Below are 19,972 nucleotides of genomic sequence, written 5' to 3'. Positions count from 1 at the left end.
CAAATACCTGCAAACTCAGAAATGTCACCAATCACTGCCATGCTAATGCCAGGCGATGTGCATACAACAGCCAAGCTGATACAATGCACATTATACCAGTTTCTGCTTTTATTGACAATGAATGTAAACACGGCTCTGTGGGTGAGACCAACCACGTCCCTGAACTTGTACAGTGCCAAGCAGTTTGAGAAACGGCTGCTCATATAGGATTAGTCTGTGTGTACAATAATGTCTCTCTGATACACTGAAGTCACATTTATAGTTTATTTTGTAGTAACATTGTTGGCTTCGACCCTTCTGGTTTACCACCACAGCAGCTGGAAGTAATCGTTGCTACAGGTGCCAGCCTTATGTACATGCAATGTCCTAGCTGCAGTGACAAGCTGTGCTGCTGTGGCACTGCTATGTGCTGCAGTACCTCACTCACCTTTGCATTTATATGGATACATTAGAATTATTCAATTTTCATACTGATTTACCATAGTTACTGACTCTGGTAAGAAGAAGAAAACATGCTGCATGGGTTTTGTGAGCACATAGGCAACAGAAAAAATAGGCTTGTTCTGAAAGAAGTGCCACCTGGAGTGCACCCTCAGCAGGTCTGCTGATGACACCAAATTGTATGGTGTAGTTGACATGCTGGAGGGAAGGGATGCAGGCTGGAGAGGTGGGCTCATGTGAACCTCATGAAGTTCAACAAGGACAAGGTTCTGCATCTGGGTAGGGGCAATGCCAAGCACAGGTACAGGCTGGGCTTGAGAGCAGCCCTGCAGAGAAGGACTTGGGGGTGCTGGTTGATGTAAGCTGGACATGAGCGGGCTTTGGTGTGTGCTCACAGCCCAGAAACCCAACCGTGTCTTGGGCTGCATCAGAAGGAGCATGACCAGCAGATGGAGGGAGGCGATCCTGCTCCTCTCATGAGACCCCATCTGCAGCACTGCGTCCAGCTCCGGGGCCCTCAACCTAAGAATAACTTGGACATGTTGGAGCGCGTCTAGAGAAGTGCCACAAAGATGATCAGAGGTTGGAGCACCTTTCCTATGGAGACAGGCTGAGAGAGTTAGGCTTGTTCAGCCTGGAGAAGACTCCGGGGAGACATTAGAGCAGGATTCCAGAACCTAAAACCCGGCTCCACTGGGGCTAGGCTGAGCCGGTACTGCCTCGGCCCGCAGGAGGGCACCGGGGAGACTCCACCTCCCGCGGGCCCGCCCGCGCCGCTTTTCTAACCGCGTCCCGTGCCGTAAGCCATGAAATCAACTGGCGCCGATCACAGCGTCACCCGCGTGCTCTGCCGCGTGCCGGAGGCGGAAGTGAGGAGCCGCGGCGGGGGCACGTGTTCAGCGATGGCGTTCTACTAGCGGCGTCGGCGGCAGCAGCAGCGGTTTCGCTCCTTCCCCCCTTCCGTCGGTCGGGACCAGGTGGCGCGGCCATGGCCAAGGGTCAGGCGGCTGTGACCGCGGCTGTGAGCGGCGGGAGGCGGGCGCTGCTGCTGCTGCCGTTGCGACCGCGCGGCGTCCGGAGCGCCGCCTCACGTGACTGCCGAGCGCCCCCGTTCCCGGTGTACCGCTGCCTTGGTGACTGGCAGCGCCTGGCCGTTTCTGTCGCTCACGGGAGCGCAGGGCGGGGAAGGCGCGCCGGTGGGACCGGTGGGGAGAGCCGCTGCGGGGAGCGCGGTGAGAGCTTGGGGCGGCGGGGGGGAAGCGGGTGCCCCGTCAGCTCATCCCAGCGCGGTAGTCCGGTGGCATGGAGAGGAAGGGGGGCGCTGCGGGCAGAGGCTGCTTTGGGGTCCCTCGGAGGGGTCGTTATTGGGGCTGGGTCATCTTCCCCAAAGGGTAGACTTGATTCTTCTTTCTCGATCTTTAAAACAGCTAGCGCACTGCCGTATGTTCTCTCCATGTGTTTTAAAATAGAATGACTTTGAGGACAGAGTTCTGCCTCCTGACAGTTCACCTCGTGTTCCGACTTGCTTTCTTTTTGTCAGCTAGTTTATGCTAATACCCAAGTGGAAACTGTGCTGGGAGGTTTGCTTTCACTGTGAAAGTATTGTCTGTAAAAATAGTAAATATCAAATTGTGAGGGATTGCCTTTTTTCTAACGGGGGCAGATAATGAAGACTTTTAACAAAGAGTAGCAAGAGTCTGAGGATTTACTTCTTAGAGCCCTGCACTGCTCACAGCATCCACTGATTATGATAAGGAACAATCACTGATTATGATAAAGGAACAGTTTTAAGATCTTGACCCTTGGTGGGATTTTCAAGGACATGATATTCTTGGAGAGCATCTCAGAAGTGCAGCCGTAGTGTTGTAGTGTGTTTTCAAGCTCTTGAACATAGAGCTTCTTAGTCAGATACTTTTGTTTCAGGCAAGCTGTTGTAACCTCAAAGCACAATCTAATATTTTTTCATAAATGGAGAATATTTGGTGTAGTAAGAAAACTCCTGGGAAGCAAACAGATTGATTAATATACTTTCCTAAAACTAACCTACATTTTGGTTTTGTCTTTGTTTTGTTTTTTCCTCCAGGTGTTAGCATCTCTGCATCACCATCTTTACAAAGCAGAGGGGATGTTTCCTTTTTGGGAAATAGGAGGCTTTTTTTTGACACTCATGCACTGGTATGCCTCTTGGAACAAAATGGTAATTTGCTAGAAATGGGGTAGCTATTTTCAATGTCATTTCGTGAGTGGTTCTAAAAAGCCACTTTTACAAAGGTTGTTACTTACTTTTCTTTGATGTGATGTTACAGCTTCAGTTTTACGGATTCCTTTCTACTTCCAAAAGGAAACAGCTTATGAAACTTCATTGTCCTTAATTATGAAATTTATTATCCTACTTGTAATTGAAAATGTGAAAGAGAAATGAATTTTTAATGGTTGAGAGTAAAAACAGTTTTCAAGGTAGTGGTTTAACATGTATTAATTGTATTCTTGTGTATTTAGTATATAGCACCTTGAATATGCAACAGTGTCTTATAATAGGATTGAATATGGACTACTATATAAAATACAGCTTTTAGGATAGAAATAGAATACTATAAAATATGGCTGCTGTTATGCTAAAACATAGATAAAGGAATAGATTATTTTGGATTTGTGCTAATGTTGCTGAGGTGGGGAAGGTACCTGAAGGAGAAGTTATGTACTGCTGAATTGGATTTTAACAGCTCTTCATCCCTGAAAAGGAGAAGTCTCCATCCCTTTTCCCTGCCATGTAGTTTCATCTCTTCCTGGGGCCAACCTAATTCTCAGAAAACCCTGCAGCTCTTTTGCTTGATTGGTATTCTGAGATGCCATCTGAGATGCCACTTTAATGAGCCCACTGAGCAGTTGTGTGAACACCGGCACACATATAAAGTGTCAGAGGAGGAATAAGGACAATGAGAAAGTCGGGATACCTTCCTTTTGGTGGTGACAAACTATTTTATTAGCTCAGCTATTGAAAGCAACTCACTCTCAGATCCCAGTGCTTTCTGATGCTTAACTGCTGTTCAGTTTGAAACAGTCACACTTTTGCAGGTGTCCCTTTTCATAATTAAATCTTACTCATGGCATTTTTACTTCTGTATTTTGTAAGTGGAAAAGTTGAGGGTATTTCTAGGGTGATGTTTTACAATAGTTTCCAATATATTCAGTTTAAAAGGTCTCTAATGGGAACTAAGAAGCTGGTAGGCCTAAAATTAGAGCAGTTAGCTCTGTTTTCAGTTGTTGAGTTTTGCACATCTTCAGCAGTACTGAAGATGTATAGTACAGTATACTGAAAATAAGTATAGTATACTGAAAATAAGTATGTGCTTTTCAGGGTCAGAATTCTTGTTCATAGAAATAACCACATGTGCGAGATGGCAATCCATAATATTTCCAGGAAATTTCCATCATTCAACCTGCTGATACTGTAATAGTACTGTACTACAGAAGCAGCTATACTGTGTCACTGACATAATTATTGGGTGGAGGAACTTGGATGTATGGACTCATGGTCTTTTGTTAGTGTTGAATCAAAAGGAGTTTGTTTTATTATCTGACATTTGTTTAAACTTGATGCTGAATATTAATAAGTGGTGTTTCTGTAAACTGTCCAGATTTAGATCTCTCTCTGAATGCTGTTGCATTTCATTTTGCTTAGGGTTCACTACTCAGCAGTCGGAGGTCATTGTATCTGCATTAGTGAAAATTATGAACAACAACCTGGATATGATTTACAAGGATATGGTCACCAAAGTACAGCAGGTTAGATCAGAGATAACAATGGGATTAAAGTAAATAAAAACCTTGTATGCCTGCTAATGAAATACATATTGCTATTTATTACTACTGGACACTGTATTTTAAAGGTTTGAAGGTGAAGAACAAACATCCCTATGTATCTGTTGGCTACTTAATTACTTCTTGAGTTTATCAGACACCAAAGTGTTGTGGTGGACCTTGAGATCTAGGTACTGTGAGTTGGTATGCAAACCGCTGGTAGTTGTTTAATTACAGCCCTGTTGTAGCATGAAATAGAATTACTGAGAAGGCTTTCAGATAGACATAGTAGGTATTCAGTGGGTGGATTTGAATCAGGTCAGTTCATACAAAGGTAGATCCAGGTAAGGAACTGGGCGTGACAGTGTTGAATATTACTACATCAAGCTTTTAGACGTCTGGCTCCAGAAATGAACTGAAATTCAGATTATGACATTATTTGCTGCATGTAGAACTTGTGCATCTTTTAATGGGATTCACGGAGTCTGGTGTGCTGGAATTCCCCGACATATCAGTTGGTCAAATAGACAATGCTGATAAGAAGCATAGCTGAACTACAACTTCTTGGGCTGTTCTGTGAGGTTGGGGTTCAGAGCCCCAAGGCACCTACTGAACACACGCTTTAACTTATAGTAACTAGGCTGCTCTCTTAAAACGTGAGACAAACAGGAGCTGCTGTCTTTGTAGTATGATAGCCTTGGCAGCTCTACATGCCATGAAGTGGGATACCTGGGTTTTGCACCATCTTCCATCTATGGAGGTTTCAGCCTGTCCTTCCTAGCTTTTAGGTTCCAGGTAAAGCAGACATGAGGGTACTCCTTCCTCCTGTGCTGAATTTGTTCTGCAGTCAGGGAATACAGTGTTAAAGCCACGCTCTCTACCATGCTTGTTTGTTTGTATGTTACAGTAAACAGTCTGCAGTAAATAATCTCAACCTCCTTCTATGACCAGCTTTTTTGAATGAAAGTGAAACATTTTGGTTTGTGCTAAATTAAATGTTGCTACAGGTGGTAGATGTTTTCTGAGACTGTTAGGTTCCATCCATGGGTGACTTTCTACCATTAAGATTAAAATGTGCAGATTTGCATGGCATGCTGAGATAGAAGCAGCTCAAGAGGTATGTATGCCATGAACTCTGTCTGGGCAACGTAAGCCCATACTTCCTTACAGTCTTTGAATGCACAATGGCTTGTGCAAAAAGAGAATGAAGAATTGGTAGAAGGTTTGGAACATTGTAGATGTAGCTTATTACCATTAAGCTATAGTTGGGTATGTAAAAGATAAAATATTACACCGGTCAGACAAAACCTTAAGGAAAAATAAATGCGTGTGTACAGAGATGAGGAAGAGAAAGAATAGGAAAGATTTGTTCTCTGTTTTCTCAGCTCACTGAAGAGGGGAGAGAACAAAAGCAAGCTGGAGGCAGGGAGTAAGAGAAGAGGTGTGGCCATGGCAGCAGTCTTTCTGTAGTTTTTGTAATACGTCCGGTGCACTGTCCCATTTTTTTCAGTCTTGTGGTCAGGTAGCCTAGTGAGGCACCTTGAGATGCCACTTAGAAATACAATGCTGCAAATTAGAATAGCATTTCCTGACAGAAGTGAAGTTAAAGTGCTGTGCCAGATTTGTACGGTTCTTAGTCCAGAATCAAAAGCAAGAAACTACTTATTAGAGTGAGATCTTCAGAGAAAATAAAGGAGGCCTGTTTGCATATATAGCTAGTGTAGGATGTAGAAAAATGCCTACGTCCTTTTCCATCCGTGAAAGTTTCAGAGGATTTGTGTTTGTCTTCTGTCAGCTCAGTGTAACAAACTGAGCAGAGCAATTAAAAGTATGAGTAATTGTGTGTGATACTGCATAGCGAAGCAAAAGTGACACCTCCCTTGCAAGAGAGGGGTAAAGAAGGGAGGTAGTTACAAAAAAGTATGGTTGTACTGGGAGTTTTGGTCTGAAAGCCAGATTTCCTCATTTAGCTGAGAGACAACTATTTATGCCCTAAGGCCTTTGCTAGCTTACGAATTTGAAGACTTGGAAGAAACTATTTCCTAGGCTATTAATTGAATTATTCCGATCTGTGTTAGCACTGCTAATTTTGTCAAATGTTACCAGCGTTTGAAATTAACTTGCTTATTTTGTCCCTGTCAGTTGATCTTGCTTTCTGAAACTCAGACAATGAAATTGCTGAATTAAAAGTTTCAGGGTACCAAAATAGTCTATCATATTTGTAGGTACAGATGAGAAAAAGCATTATAGGTATTATATGTTCTCAGGTTTTTCTTCCTTCTTTTAAAGGAAATTGCTCTTCAGCAAGTAATGTCCCATATTGGTGGCGTGAAAAAGGACATGATTATCTTGGAAAAAAGTGAATTTTCAGCACTTCGTTCAGAAAATGAGGTAAAAATCCCTATATTGAAAAGTGCTATTCTAGCGCTTGCTTATTTTTTCTAATGATGTAAAAAAGCATCTTGTATCCAAGGGGTTGGCTCTGGGGCCACTGTGGCTTAACACCTTCATTAATGACTTTGTTAGTGGGGCAGAACACGCCCTCAGCTTATTTTTTCCAATGATGTAAAAAAGCTTCTTGTACTCAAAGGGTTGGCTCTGGGGTCACTGTGGCTTAGCACCTTCATTAGTGACCTTATTGATGGGGCAGAGTACACAGTCAGCATGTCTTACAGATGATACAAAGCTGGGAGCAGTGGCTAATATACCAGGCAGTTGTGCTGCTATTCAGAGGGGCATGAACAAGCTGGGGAGGTGGGATGACAGGAATTTCATGAAGTTCAGCAAGTGGAAATGCCAAGTCCTGCACTGGAACATCCCTAAACACCAGTACAGGCTGGTTCTGACCAGCTGAAAAGCAGCTTGTCAGAAGAAGCCCTGAGGGTCCTGGTGAGCACCAAGTTGACCATGAGCCAGCAATGAGCCTTTGGGGCAAAGGTGGCCAACAGCCTCCTGGGTTGTGTTAGGAGGACTGCCAGTGATTCAAGGGAGGTGATCCCATCTGCCTGGCTGTGGTGAGACTTCATCTGGAGTGCTGGATCTAGTTCTGGGCTCTCCAGTGCAAGGAGACATGGCTGTGATTCTGGACAGAATCAGACAAATGGCTGGAGAGATCAGTAAGGGACTGGAGTATCTGACATATTGTAATAGACTGTGAAAGCCTAGAAGAGAAGGCTCAGGGGGGAATCTCGTTAATGCGTAAAAATATTTGAAGGGAGGGTACAATGTAGATGGAGACAGGCTCTTTCCAGTGTTGTCCAAAGACACACAGTAGGTAACTAGTACAGATCAAAATATGGAAAATTCTGTTTAAACATAAGAAAAACCTTTTTACTCTAAGGGTGGTAGAACTCTGGAATAGGACAGTGTCTGTGCACATACTGAGGACATAGAGTTAAACCACACTTTTCACTTTACAGTTTATGGTCAATGTTGCTGATTGTGCAGCTTCATTAGTACTTCTAGATTATGGGGCTTTATGTACAGTAATAAAGTGTACTTTTCTTTTTTTTCTTTTTCTGCTCTCCCAGAAAATAAAACTTGAGCTCCAGCAGATAAAGAAGGAAGTCATGGTAAGATACCATACTAACAGAATCAAGAATTAACATAATTAGTCTAGTCTGGGTAAAAAAAAATGAGTGAAATATTGTTGCTTTCAAGATTTTTATTTTAAAAGGTATGCTTACTTGTGATATACAGGATACTGAAATTGCGGTTGGTGGTACACTGTGGAGGGCAGTAAAGAGAGTTTCATGCACATTTCAGTTATGGTGACAGAACTGTGAGCGGTACAAGAGGTGAAGAAAAATTTAACTGAATATTTTTTACTCGCATGTCCTTAATTCAGATTCAGAAAGTGGCTGCCATGTCACGCTTCAGGCTGAGTGAAGTTCTGCATTTAGGGCTGCCTGTTACATGTAAAGATATGACATGCTTTTAAAATTACAGCACTTAATACTTGGTTTGGGTTGGAGTTTTAGGTTACTTTTTTTTCTTGTTTATGTGCTTGGGGTCGTTGGTATTTGTTTATTGGTTTGTTTGATTGATTCTCTGAAAACTTACCTGTTAGCTGTCCAGAACTTAATTTTAAATGGCTTCTTTAGGGCACTAAGTTTGGTCCCATTTGTTTGAGAACAAATGACTACTGCAAAAAAACAGACTCTGTAGAAAACTTAAATCTATTAAGGATAAGAATTTAAGTGTCAGTACTATGTTTATGTTCTTTATGGTTTACCTGTCTTGAGTAGCACTCCAAACTTTTTAGTGTCAGAACAAGATCATCATAACATCTGTTATTTCAATGGGTGTGGAGTCATAAGCAGCCTTTACACAGAAATAAACATTCTTGGAAGTTGAAAATTGGAAACTGGGAAACATTAAATGTTTTTATGGACTTGAGAGCTGCTTTTCCCCACTGAGATGTCCTTATTAGTTGGAAGGGTGGAGCACTTTTCCTTCCCTAGGATTTGACTAAACTATCAGACTTGGATGTGTTGAGCTAACTGACAATGTGGTTGAATTCAGCCTAGTGTCCCTTTGCCATTTCTTTCCTATTTTCTTTCTAATTTCCTTTTGCCCTGTCATCTCCCAGATTAGCACATAAATATCTCAGGGCTAATCCTGCATGTTTCATAGTGTGCTATGAAGTGCTTAATGCATCTGAGTTTTCAGAATACCATTTTAAAATACATCCAGCATCTCATTTTTGAATTGTAACTTATTTCATGGTTTTAGGTGCACATAAATGAGTTAGTGTAATCCACTATAGAGCATCAAGGATTTGAGTCATCTTTTCTTAAAAGCTTAGATGTCTTTAAATTTTACTTTTAACTGTAAATATAATTCTCACAAGGCCAAGTGAGTTTATGTTTGCTCATACTTGTTCCTGTAAAAGACAAAAAGACACAATGTTGTAAAAGTTTAAGAAAAAACTTTCTGATTTTTACTTCATTAAGCTGTAACATATCATGTTGTAATGATGTCCAGTTATAAACCAGTTGAAGTTCAAAAATTCAGATATAGAAATTGAATGTGGTTATTGGTCAGACTTAAGTTAATGAACTTTTGACTAGTTGCTGTTGGCCTGCTTGAGAGATGCTTACCTGGTTTGAATGGTAGAATCTCCCAGAACATCAGCTATCTTTTGCTTCTCCCACACATTCATCTGATCAGCAGTTTGCCGCATGACAAACTGTCAGCTGTCTGGAATTCCTGCCAGGAGGTTGTGTTAAAATGGCAGCTGTCACTGAGAAAAGCAGGAATCACAGCTATAGATGAAGTAAAATGCAAGTGAACAATTTATGGTAGTTTTAAAACGTTAGATGTTAAAAAACGTAATAAATATTTCCTGGCTTCTAAAATGTCTGCAGCTTTTTCTGAAAGCCCTAGATGCAGTCTTTAGAAACAGGAGGGTTTTTTGCATTGGAAGGTTGGAAATTGCTTTAAAGCTATTTTGAGCATCAAGGTTGCTTCATGGAGGAAGCCCAACTTACAGGTAGTACCTAGGCATGGGTTCCTAGAAATCAGAGTGAGTTACACGATGTATGAAATATCCCCACTATTTGTAGAAGGATGTGCTCTCAATTAAGTTCTGTTCTCAGTGTTCTGGTTTTAGAAGTAATTGTTCTGTTTTGATTCCAAGATTCAGTTCATACTATAGAGCATGCACATTTCCTGGGGAAGAACAGCAATGCTTATATTTTTGAAAATTATGTACGTTAATTGGAGAAAAGTTTTGATTTGTGAAGAAAAGCACAATATATCTATGATATAATCTATGATTCTGTTCTGTGATTCTTTGTCTAATTCTTTCTGCTTATGATTAAATAGAAAATCTTGATAGCTGTTTTATCATTTTTTGCCCATCAGGATGAAATTTCCAAAGTTCGTGCTGATAACAAGTTAAACCTAAACCTAGAGAAGACCAGAGTAAAAGAATTGGTAAGTTTTGCTTTTAGAAACCTCTCAACACTGAGTAATAGCCAAATTTGGCTAAGAGCATCTTACCCAAAGGGTGTTTTCATACTAATCCAAGTGCTTCAAGGTGGTATTAATCCAGGTTACTCATCCTTGTACTGCTATAACGCAAGGTGCCATGTTTAGTTTTGTATCCCTGTCTATTTTGATATTGTTTTAATGTCAGGATTAAATCACTACATTTAATATATTAGATATTTAATCTAAATATGCTGACTGGCTGCCTAGAGGTTTTCTGTGTTATTAGTAGATCTCTTTATTTTCACACTTTATTAAGTTCATGCATTTCATTAAATTTATCATCAGTGAAGATGTTTCATTTCCTATAGATAGAGAATGTATAGCTGGGCTGGTGTGTAAGGAAATACATATTGTGAAAATAGTTGTCATTTATTTTTATTTTGCTGAAATTCTAGCTGCTCGTGGTTCAGATTGTTTGAAGTTTGAAATATCTGGTAGAACTGGATTGATGGGATCTTAAATTAGGTTAACATAGATGAAGAATTAGAAGATTAACAAGTCTTTGCATTAAATGTAGCATTCTAAATAGAGTGCTCTTCTTACAGATATATTTTTTTAGTAGCTTTTAGGATCTTAAAGAAATTGCATCTTCTAAACTGAAAGATGTTTTAATTATATTTTTCCATTAATATAATTTCTTATTGAGTCCATTTTCCCAGGTGTGTAATGAAGGAGTAATATTTATCTCCAATCCAGGCAATAAGTACTGTTCAAGTAGATGTTATTTACCTTCTGTATGCGCCACTTGAAGCTTTTCATAAAGATTAGTTTAGGTAGCAGCTGTGTCAGTGATTTAATATAATGACTAACAGTCTTGTTATCCCGTAGTAGATGTTTGAATAAAGTACAATTTGAGTGGGTAAAGTTCTTGTTCAAAGGTTAATACTTCATGTTTAAAAAAAGAATCGTATGTAATGTGTAACTGTGTAGATCGTAAGCTTTGCAGTGTTTCGGGCTTACAAAACTGATAAAACTGATTTAAAAACCACTGCAACAGTGATTAATTAGACACTAATGTTTTCTTGTGTATTTATGTAGGATTCTGGAAGCTACAGTCTGTCTATTGTGAAGAACACTGTGTCTTTGAGCGATGTGGTCTAGTGGAAGGTGTCCCTGCCCATGGCAGGGGAGTTGGAACTAGATGATCTTTTGAGGTCCCTTCCAGCTCAAACCATTCTGTGATTCTATGATTTTGACTGCCTCCCAGGAAAAACAAACTATGCAAACCAGCACCTATAATAAATGCTCAGAGCAATGTAGAGATATTCCAGCTGCTCCAGCCAATGAGCTGGCTTCATTTGGAGCTCAGCTCAGATGCCTCTATACAAATGGCCATAGCATGGGTAACAAACAAGAGGAATTAGAGATGTGTGCTCATCTACGGGGGTATGACATTATAGGTATTGCAGAAACATGGTGGGATGGCTCCTATGACTGGAGTGTTGGAATGGAAGGTTACAGACTCTTTAGAAAAGACAGGCCTGGCAGGTGGGGAGGGGGAGTTGCCCTTTATGTTAGGGATAAGCTGGAGAGTATGGAACTCTGTCTGGGGACAGGTGAGCAGTTAACAGACAGTTTGTGGGTCAGGGTTAAAGGGAAAACAGCGATGGGAGACATTACTGTGGGGATATGTTATAGACCACCTGATCAAGAGGAATCTGAGGATGAAGCACTCTATAGGCAGATAGGAAAAGCCTCACGCTCACAGGCCCTCGTTCTCATGGGTGACTTCAACCACCCTGACATCTGTTGGAATGACGGTATGGCCCGGCACAAGCAATCCAGGAGGTTCCTGGAAGAGCAGACTTTGGGCCCACCGTAGGAGACCATCTTAAAAATCTGAATGTGCACAAGCCCATGGGTCCTGATGAAATCCATCCGTGGGTCCTGAAGGAGCTGGCGAATGAAGTTGCTAAGCCGCTGGCCATCATATTTGAAAAATCATGGCAGTCAGGTGAAGTTCCCAATGGAAAAAGGGAAATATAACCCCCATTTTCAAGAAGGGGAAAATGGATGACCCGGGGAATTACAGACCAGTCAGTGTCACCTCTGTGCCTGGCAAAATCTTGGAGCAGATTCTCCTGGAAGGCATGCTAAGGCACATGAGAAACAACAAGGTGCTTGGTGACAGCCAGCATGGCTTCACTAAGGGGAAATCCTGCCTGATCAATTTGGTGGCCTTCTATGATGGGGCTACAGAACTGATGGACAGGGGTAGAGCAGTTGATGTCATCTACCTGGATTTGTGGAAAGCGTTTGACACTGTCCCACACGACATCCTTGTCTCTAAATTGGAGAGACATCAATTTGATGGATGGACCACTCGGTGGATAAAGAACTGGCTGGATGGCCACACGAAAGAGTTGTGGTCAATGGCTCAATGTCCGGCTGGAGACCAGTACCGACTGGTGTCCCTCAGAGATCGGTGTTGGGACCGGTCTTGTTCAACATCTTTGTTGCTGACATGGACAGTGGGGTTGAGTGTGCCCTCAGCAAGTTTGCTGATGACACCAAGCTGTGTGGTTCAGTTGATATGCTGGAGGGAAGGAATGCCATCCAGAGGGACCTTGACACGCTTGTGAGGTGGGCTGATGCCAACCTCATGAAGTTTAACCATGACAAGTGCAAGGTCCTACACCTGGGTTGGAGCAATCCCAGGCACAGCTACAGGCTGGGCAGAGAAGAGATTCAGAGCAGCCCTGCGGAGAAGGACTTGGGGGTGCTGGTCGATGAGAAACTGAACATGAGCCAGCTTCAGTGTGCGCTTGCAGCCCAGAAAGCCAACCGTATCCTGGGCTGCATCAAAAGGAGCCTGACCAGCAGATCAAAGGAGGTGATCCTGCCCCTTTATTCTGCACTTGTGAGACCTCACTTGGAGTATTGTGTGCAGTTCTGGTGTCCTCAACATAAAAAGGACATGGAACTGTTGGAACAAGTCCAGAGGAGGGCCACGAGGATGATCAGGGGACTGGAGCACCTCCCATATGAAGATAGGCCGAGAAAGTTGGGGCTGTTCAGCCTGGAGAAGAGAAGGCTGCGTGGAGACCTCATAGCAGATTTCCAGTATCTGAAGAGGGCCTATAGGGATGCTGGGATTGGACTCTTCATTAGGGACTGTAATGATAGGACAAGGGGTAATGGGTTAAAACTTAAACAGGAGAGGTTTAGATTGGATATAAGGAGGAAATTCTTTCCTGTAAGGGTGGTGAGGCACTGGAATAGATTACCCAAAGAGGTTGTGAATGCTCCATCCCTGGCAGTGTTCAAGGCCAGGTTGGACGAGGCCTTGGGTGATACAGTTTAGAGCGAGGTGTCCCTGCCCATGGCAGGGGGGTTGGAACTTGATGATCTTAAGGTCCTTTCCAACCCTAACTATTCTATGATTCTGTGACCTTCTCTTAAGAAACTTAACCAACTTTGTAGTCTGTTGTACAACTATATTTTCATACTTTCTCTGAAAACGGCTCTTTTTTTTTCCTTTCCCCTCCCCTCTTCCCACACTTCAGTTGTCGCCTCTGCCATGCATGAACAGAAAAAGACAGATGAATGGGGAATGGGTTGTTTTAAAACCATACTCCCCTTCCTGAAGAAAGCAGATGGTTAATTGTGCTCAATGGATTAGTTAACTGTTTCAGAGTTACTGTTTAGAATCATAGGTCTTTGTTTTTCAGAAATGCAGATCTGCCAACTTTTATTCCAGCTGCTTATTAATACATACAGCTTTTGCAGAAGCAAAGTATCTGATGGACTTACTGCGCTTCACAGTTCAGAGGTGTGGATGAACACCTGTCTAAATTGTGCTTTTCCAAAGGACAGCAGTTACCTTACAATACTCTCTCCCAAGCATTGTCAAGACAATAATCTATCTCTTCCATATTCAGTGTTCCACAGAATTTGAAGCAAAGCAATATGCTTTTAAGTGTGGGGCATAAAGTTTAACGACATTGTCATGAATATCATGTTTATCTTTTTTGTGTGTGTGTGTGTTTTGTTTTTCTTCTCTCTAGTACTCACGTAATGAAAGAAAACTGCTTGAAATGAGGACAGAAATAGTGGAATTGGTAAGAACTTGGTAGCTGATTATTACACAGCAATTCTTTCTGTACTTGTGTTATAGACTTGGCATTCTTTTTTTGGAGTTGTTCATGTCTTTAGGCACTTTAATATACAAAATGTCATTGTGCTTTATTTCCCTGTGTATTTTCAGACTGGTACAGGTAACTGAAGTGTCTACAAAAAAAGGCTTTCATCTATATTTTTAGACCTTCTGCATATATATACAAACCGCTCAGTAATTAGATTGTCTAGGAACAAACCTGTATTTTTTGAATGCAAATTAATATACATTTTAGGAGGAAACAAAAATACAACTTGAAGAGTTGAGTTAAACTTCTAACTAAACTAGAAACTGTTGGAATTGCACTGCTTTGTTGATCTATATTTTAGCATGCACAACAAGATCGAGCTCTGACCCAAACAGACAGAAAAATAGACACAGAAGTTGCAGATCTGAAAACAATGCTGGAAACGCACAAACTTGATAATATTAAGTACTTAGCAGGTAAGGAATCTGACAGTTGTTTCTGATGGTGAAACTATTAAACATTGTTAAATGTTTGGTAAACTCTTGATTGACTATATTCATAAAGGCCCTGATTAAAAAAAAAAAAAAGATTTGAAATGGTCAAGATTAGCAGCCTTAGTTGTGTACTTAAGCCAAAGTTTCCCATGATTTGCAACTTTATTTCCATGGGCTATGGCTGATTTTTTTGTTTCCCCCCCTGCTTTATATTGTTAGAATAATGTATATGGGGAATCTGAAAGACTGCCTGGTAAACAAGGGCAAAAAAGTTTTTCTGTGCCAGGCTTAACTGAAAAAAGCAGCCTGATGCATTTCTAAGATCTCTTCGTCTGTCTGATGGAGATCTATATGAAAGATGGAACATTTCAGCTTTTCTGACTGTTCACTGCCACATACTCTTTAAACTCTCATGTTTCAGGCCATGTGCATTAGAAAAATACTATATATGTGCATGCAGGCCTACACTATTGCCCTACATAACTTGAGTATTTTGACATTTTGCTACTGAGCGTGCAGTGCTATTAACGAGCAGGTTTGCGGTAGAAAATTACTGATTTTTGGATTATTCTTTCACAGTGGATTTTGTTGCAAGTACAGTCACATCTACTCACAGTACTGTACTGCAGGCATATCCTTTAGGGAGAACCATTACTGGAAAATAAAAGGCACTTCATTAAAATGAGAGGAAATTGTTTTCCCCACCATCCCTACTCCAAAACAAAATTGCATTGTGTTTGAAGTGCTCCTTTTGCAAATAATGGCAAAACTCTTTTGTGTGTATATCCAGAAATCAAAAGTCAGTATCATTTCAATAGAAATTCTTAAAAATTGCAAACTGCAAAGCCTTGTTAAAGAGAGCTTTTTCATTTATTTGTTGGCTGAATGTTTGACTGTGATTTAATAATCCTGTTACCCATTTCCTCCCTTTACAACTGTAACTTGCCACATTGAGCTTTTGGTAAGCAACTAGGGATTTCTTTCAGCTTATTGCTACTTTTCTAGCCCAGTTTTCCTGCATTTTTTTTTCTTTTTATTTGTCATTTTTGTGCCACTTCACTGTGAATTGTTTGGTTTTAAATTAAAAACCTTATTTTCTTACATGGAGAAGGGGTGGTGGTTACACTTCTAGTATTGAAGCAAGATGTGTACATAGCTCTCAGAGCATTTCTTTAGAAAGCTAATGATTTAATGTCTCCATTTCTCCTCCATTTTTATCTTTGTTCAGGTTCAGTATTTACATGCCTTACAGTAGCACTGGGATTTTACCGTTTGTGGAGATAATAAAACATGAATGTAAAGGGACTTTACTGTCTTCATTTCTGGGTAGAAGAGAAAAAGGAGTTTCATCTTTACCTGGACTTCAACCAAATCTTGACTGTTTTATTTATTTTGTAAAGCAGACTGCATAGAGAATGTAACCAAAGATGTGCCTAGAAACAAACTGTACACATACTGTGCGTATTTTGAAACTTACTTCTGCTCAAAGCATAGTATATGCGTTTCTGCCATTTCCCTCCACTCAGAACTGCAGTGTGTGCACCTTGCTGCTGCTGAGTGTCATCAAAGCAGAGACTGGCATTCACACTGATCATCTGGGGCTGCCTGCTCTAGAGAAGACTGTGTGGGATTACGTTCTGCGACCTGTTCAGACCTGCTCACTGAAGTCAGTTGTATGTATCAGACTGAAGTCCTGACTGTTAATGTAAAGCTGAAACTACATGTTTTGTGGCTTGGAGGCACTCTTGTATAATTTGTGTTAGCTGAATCATGCTTACCTCCCTCCTTATAACACTTGTTCATACAGTTACTATGATCAAATATTTGTTTTGCTATTTTTATAACATTATAGTTATTAGCTTGTTTTCCAGATGGCTATCCAATCAGTCATGTTTTATGACAAGAGTACTGTGTAGTGATAGCAGTGTTTGCTGCTGGTTTTGTTTGTAATATATTTGTAGAGGTTTTTGTGACTAACTTGCTTTTGATACATGCAAGTATCTGATACTCATTCCATATGCTAATTGTTATCTTTACCACTGTAACTGGAAATTTGCAATGCAGTAAAATACACTAGTTGTATTAATTTACAGTTTAGTGATAGAAAGTGTCTCTGGTGCTGCCTTCTTGGAAGGGAATTGATTCTTCTAGAAAAGAAAGAGATTTTAAATGGTGGTTATGAAACAGGGTCTTTGGCAAGGGAACTGCAATGCTGACAGTCTTCTGGGTTTTTTGCTTTTACATAAAAAAATAAAGAAAAAAAAGAAAAATCCTGTTAGTTCTTCAAACTTTGATAGTGATTTTATTAATGAAAGCAGTAACTGAGACCTGCGAGGATGTTAAATCCAGTTCTGAGTAAGCCCATGTGAACTGGTAAGTGCAACTGAAGGCAATGAAGGAAGGTGCCTAGTGTATCCCGTTATCTGCCATTCATCCACTGATGAAGTGACTGCTTTAGTAGCAGAGCTGCCAAGTGTGTCCCTTCAGTTAAGGGAAATTTGCCCTTCTTGCTTGCTCTTAGGAGGAGAGAAGAATCTATGCATTGGTAATAAATGCTGTTAGAGCACAATCACAGCTTTGCTTAATGAAAGTAAAGCTGTTAGGCTACTTTGTGCCTGTACTGTAATAACCATTTAACTCTTGGTGATGGGGAGTGCCAGCTTCAATCATGTGCACGTGCAGAGGAAGCAATGGATGCCTGTAATTATACTGGCCTGAAATAAAGACTTTTTAATAATTCATAAGGTATGCTAAGTTTTCATCATAAACACAACTTTTAAATTTGAATTCAATCTCTTTGAAGGTAAGTCATTGCTAATAGCAATTCTTTTAAGCTAAGATTTAGCAAAGTCAGACCCCTCTTCAGTACTGACGCGGAAAGAAGGAAAACTTACTGCAGACAGCTGCCCCTCTGACTTGAATGAATCGATAATTCAAGATCTTTGCTTTTTTGTGTTTTAAAAGTATTTTTTGTACTAACTTCTAGAACTTGACACTTTCTCAAATTAGACAAGCACTAATTTGATGTTTGGAATTACTTCAGTGTTGGTTCTTGCCTTCCCATAGCAGGTGATTCTCCATTTGTCTGTGTAATCAGCACATCTTTGCCTGTATGCCAGAGCATCTGATAAGCAGTTGGTAAAATAACTATTGAGAACTAATTTTATATATAGGGTCTGTCCTGCCAAAAATAGTTAGTATGCAAATAAATTTCTTTTCAGGGCAGATGGAAGGAGGAAGTGAAAGATCATAGATTATAGAGCAGCACTGTCCTGAAATTAGCAAAGTGTGAGGCAAACCAGCGCTTCTTGGCGAGTGTTCTAACAAGGAACAAAGTTAATGGGTCCTTCAGGAAAAGGACACTATAAATAGAACATAAGTATTATTTCCTTTCCCATAAAGTTTTCAGGTGTGGTGTACAAGCTTGTTACTCCTTTGTGCACAAATGCGCAATCTCTTGCTTTCCCTCTTCAGTAAAAATCCATAAGGTAGCCATCTCCTTTTCACTGATGTATTATTAGATAAATTGTTTGCTTCAAGTTTTTTATTACTGTTCAGTCACACGCTGTCCAGCTCTGTCTATTGGAAGTGTTGGTGGCATCATTGATTTCCCAGAATGTTGTAGAGTTGTACTTAAAACCATGAGTTGACAAATGGAAACATTTTTAATGTAGGTATGAAGTCTGCTTCAGTTTCTCTAACCACAAAAGTTTTGGTTCACTAGAATAAACCTTACTCTAGTTGTGACTATTCACATAACTGACCTTGTCATAAACAGTGAAATCCTGGCTCTGTGCAGCTATTCACAGTTCCTACTGGCTTTGGAGAAGGCGTGCTTTTACATTCCAGATATTTTGAGTCATACCACTTCATGGACTCTTCTCTCATTCTTGCTACCATCTGTAGACCTTGCCCAGGAGAACTGGTGAAGATTTCTGTGTGTTGGGTTTTTCTTTTGTTTAGTTTGAGTTTTAATCAGCAAAGTTTGGTAAATTCCTCTGACCAGCCCATTTAAACTACTGGTTGCAAGGTGTGAGCAAGACTTAATCTTGCATCTCCTACTGAGTTTTCAGGAATCAAGTAACTGCCTTTATTATAATTTCTAAAATGATCAAAACTCGACAATATTTCACAAAACTGCTATGTAAAGTCTTTTAAAGGAATAAGTACACTGTAAAATAATTTTTTAATTTTTAATATATATGGAAAAGTTGTATTCAAATTATTTATTAGTTTAACAATGGTCTTTTAAATTGCTTTTACTTTAGCTATACGTATCTTGACTTTACAGTGCTTTTTGTTGGGGGGGGGATTGATGGGGTTTTGTGTTTTGGGGGGAGTTTTGAGGTATGTGTTTGGCTTTGGCGTTTTGGGGGGAGTTGTTTTGCGGTTTTTGTGGGGGGTTGGGGTTTTTTGTTTGATTTTGTTAGGGTTTTTTAGTTGTTTGTTTGGTTTTCTTTTTTGAGTAAAGCTTTCTGTGTAAGCAATTAACTTTCTTTAGCTTCTAAATAGAATGTGTGTCTGGAATATTGGTGTTCACTTTAATTGGCAACAAATGCATATGCTGTTGGAGACAGAGGGCCTGCTCTGCTTTTGTTAGGAAACCTTCCATTGGCTTAAAAGGTACTTACCCTATTGCAAAACATTTAAAAGCTGTAGTGTTGATTCTTTATTTTACACTTAAATTCTATGCCAGAGAAATTGCCTTAGTCTTAACATGTGGTTTTGTAACTAAAGATCACAGAAGGAAGATACCAGTGATTGCATAGCGTTCCTTTGAAATCTATCCATTCCAAGAAAGAAGATGCCATTTTGGGGGGAGGATGCCCCACTGCTATCAAAAAGAAAATACTAGAAATGAGCACTATGGTGACACTATAGTGGCTAATGTTTATGGCCAACATAGGTGTGTCAATGTGTTGTAAAGTTTCAAATGCCCTGGCTCCTTTCACTGTTCCAATACACACCCTATAAACTCTGAGCAGTTCATAAGGTTCTCCATTGCATTCTGAGATTATATTGCCTTGATTTGAGTCATGGCTGATACTATTCATGAATAGTCTCTTCTTGTTGCATGAGTAGAAGTGTAGTGAAGGGAAAAAGAAGGGTGGTGTGTATTTTGGGATTGGGTTTTGGGGTGGGTTTTTTTTTCCC

General features: G+C 40.5%; 1 protein-coding gene across 2 annotated transcripts; it reads left to right on the top strand.

Annotated features, from left to right (window-relative positions):
• Nucleotides 1–1,306: 1,306 nt before the first annotated feature.
• Nucleotides 1,307–16,908, top strand: MCUR1 (mitochondrial calcium uniporter regulator 1). Of its 2 annotated transcripts, XM_061346428.1 has the most exons (9): nt 1,311–1,673; nt 2,525–2,638; nt 4,124–4,227; nt 6,532–6,633; nt 7,773–7,814; nt 10,111–10,182; nt 14,247–14,300; nt 14,686–14,800; nt 16,047–16,908. In XM_061346428.1, exons 1-9 carry the CDS (start codon nt 1,430–1,432, stop codon nt 16,100–16,102), a joined length of 903 nt encoding a protein of 300 aa, XP_061202412.1. In that variant the 5' UTR covers nt 1,311–1,429; the 3' UTR covers nt 16,103–16,908. The 2 variants fall into 2 exon arrangements, with proteins under 2 accessions (XP_061202413.1, XP_061202412.1); XM_061346429.1 differs by lacking the exon at nt 14,686–14,800 and having other exon boundaries at nt 1,307–1,673.
• Nucleotides 16,909–19,972: the final 3,064 nt, after the last annotated feature.

The sequence above is a fragment of the Neopsephotus bourkii genome, unplaced genomic scaffold, assembly GCF_033783945.1.
Source record: "Neopsephotus bourkii isolate Nb327-2 ecotype Australia unplaced genomic scaffold, CSIRO-AGI_Nbou_v1 NB_272, whole genome shotgun sequence".
Classification (NCBI taxonomy): Eukaryota; Metazoa; Chordata; class Aves; order Psittaciformes; family Psittacidae; genus Neopsephotus; species Neopsephotus bourkii.
This window is presented reverse-complemented; position numbering and strand designations above follow the sequence as displayed.

Bases quoted from the DNA above. Each gene is read 5' to 3' on its own strand.
- MCUR1 (XM_061346428.1), top strand. From the start codon at position 1,430: ATGGCCAAGGGTCAGGCGGCTGTGACCGCGGCTGTGAGCGGCGGGAGG. The intron at 6,634-7,772 runs GTAAAAATCCCT...CTGCTCTCCCAG, and splicing joins CACTTCGTTCAGAAAATGAG to AAAATAAAACTTGAGCTCCA. The intron at 10,183-14,246 runs GTAAGTTTTGCT...TCTTCTCTCTAG, and splicing joins AGACCAGAGTAAAAGAATTG to TACTCACGTAATGAAAGAAA.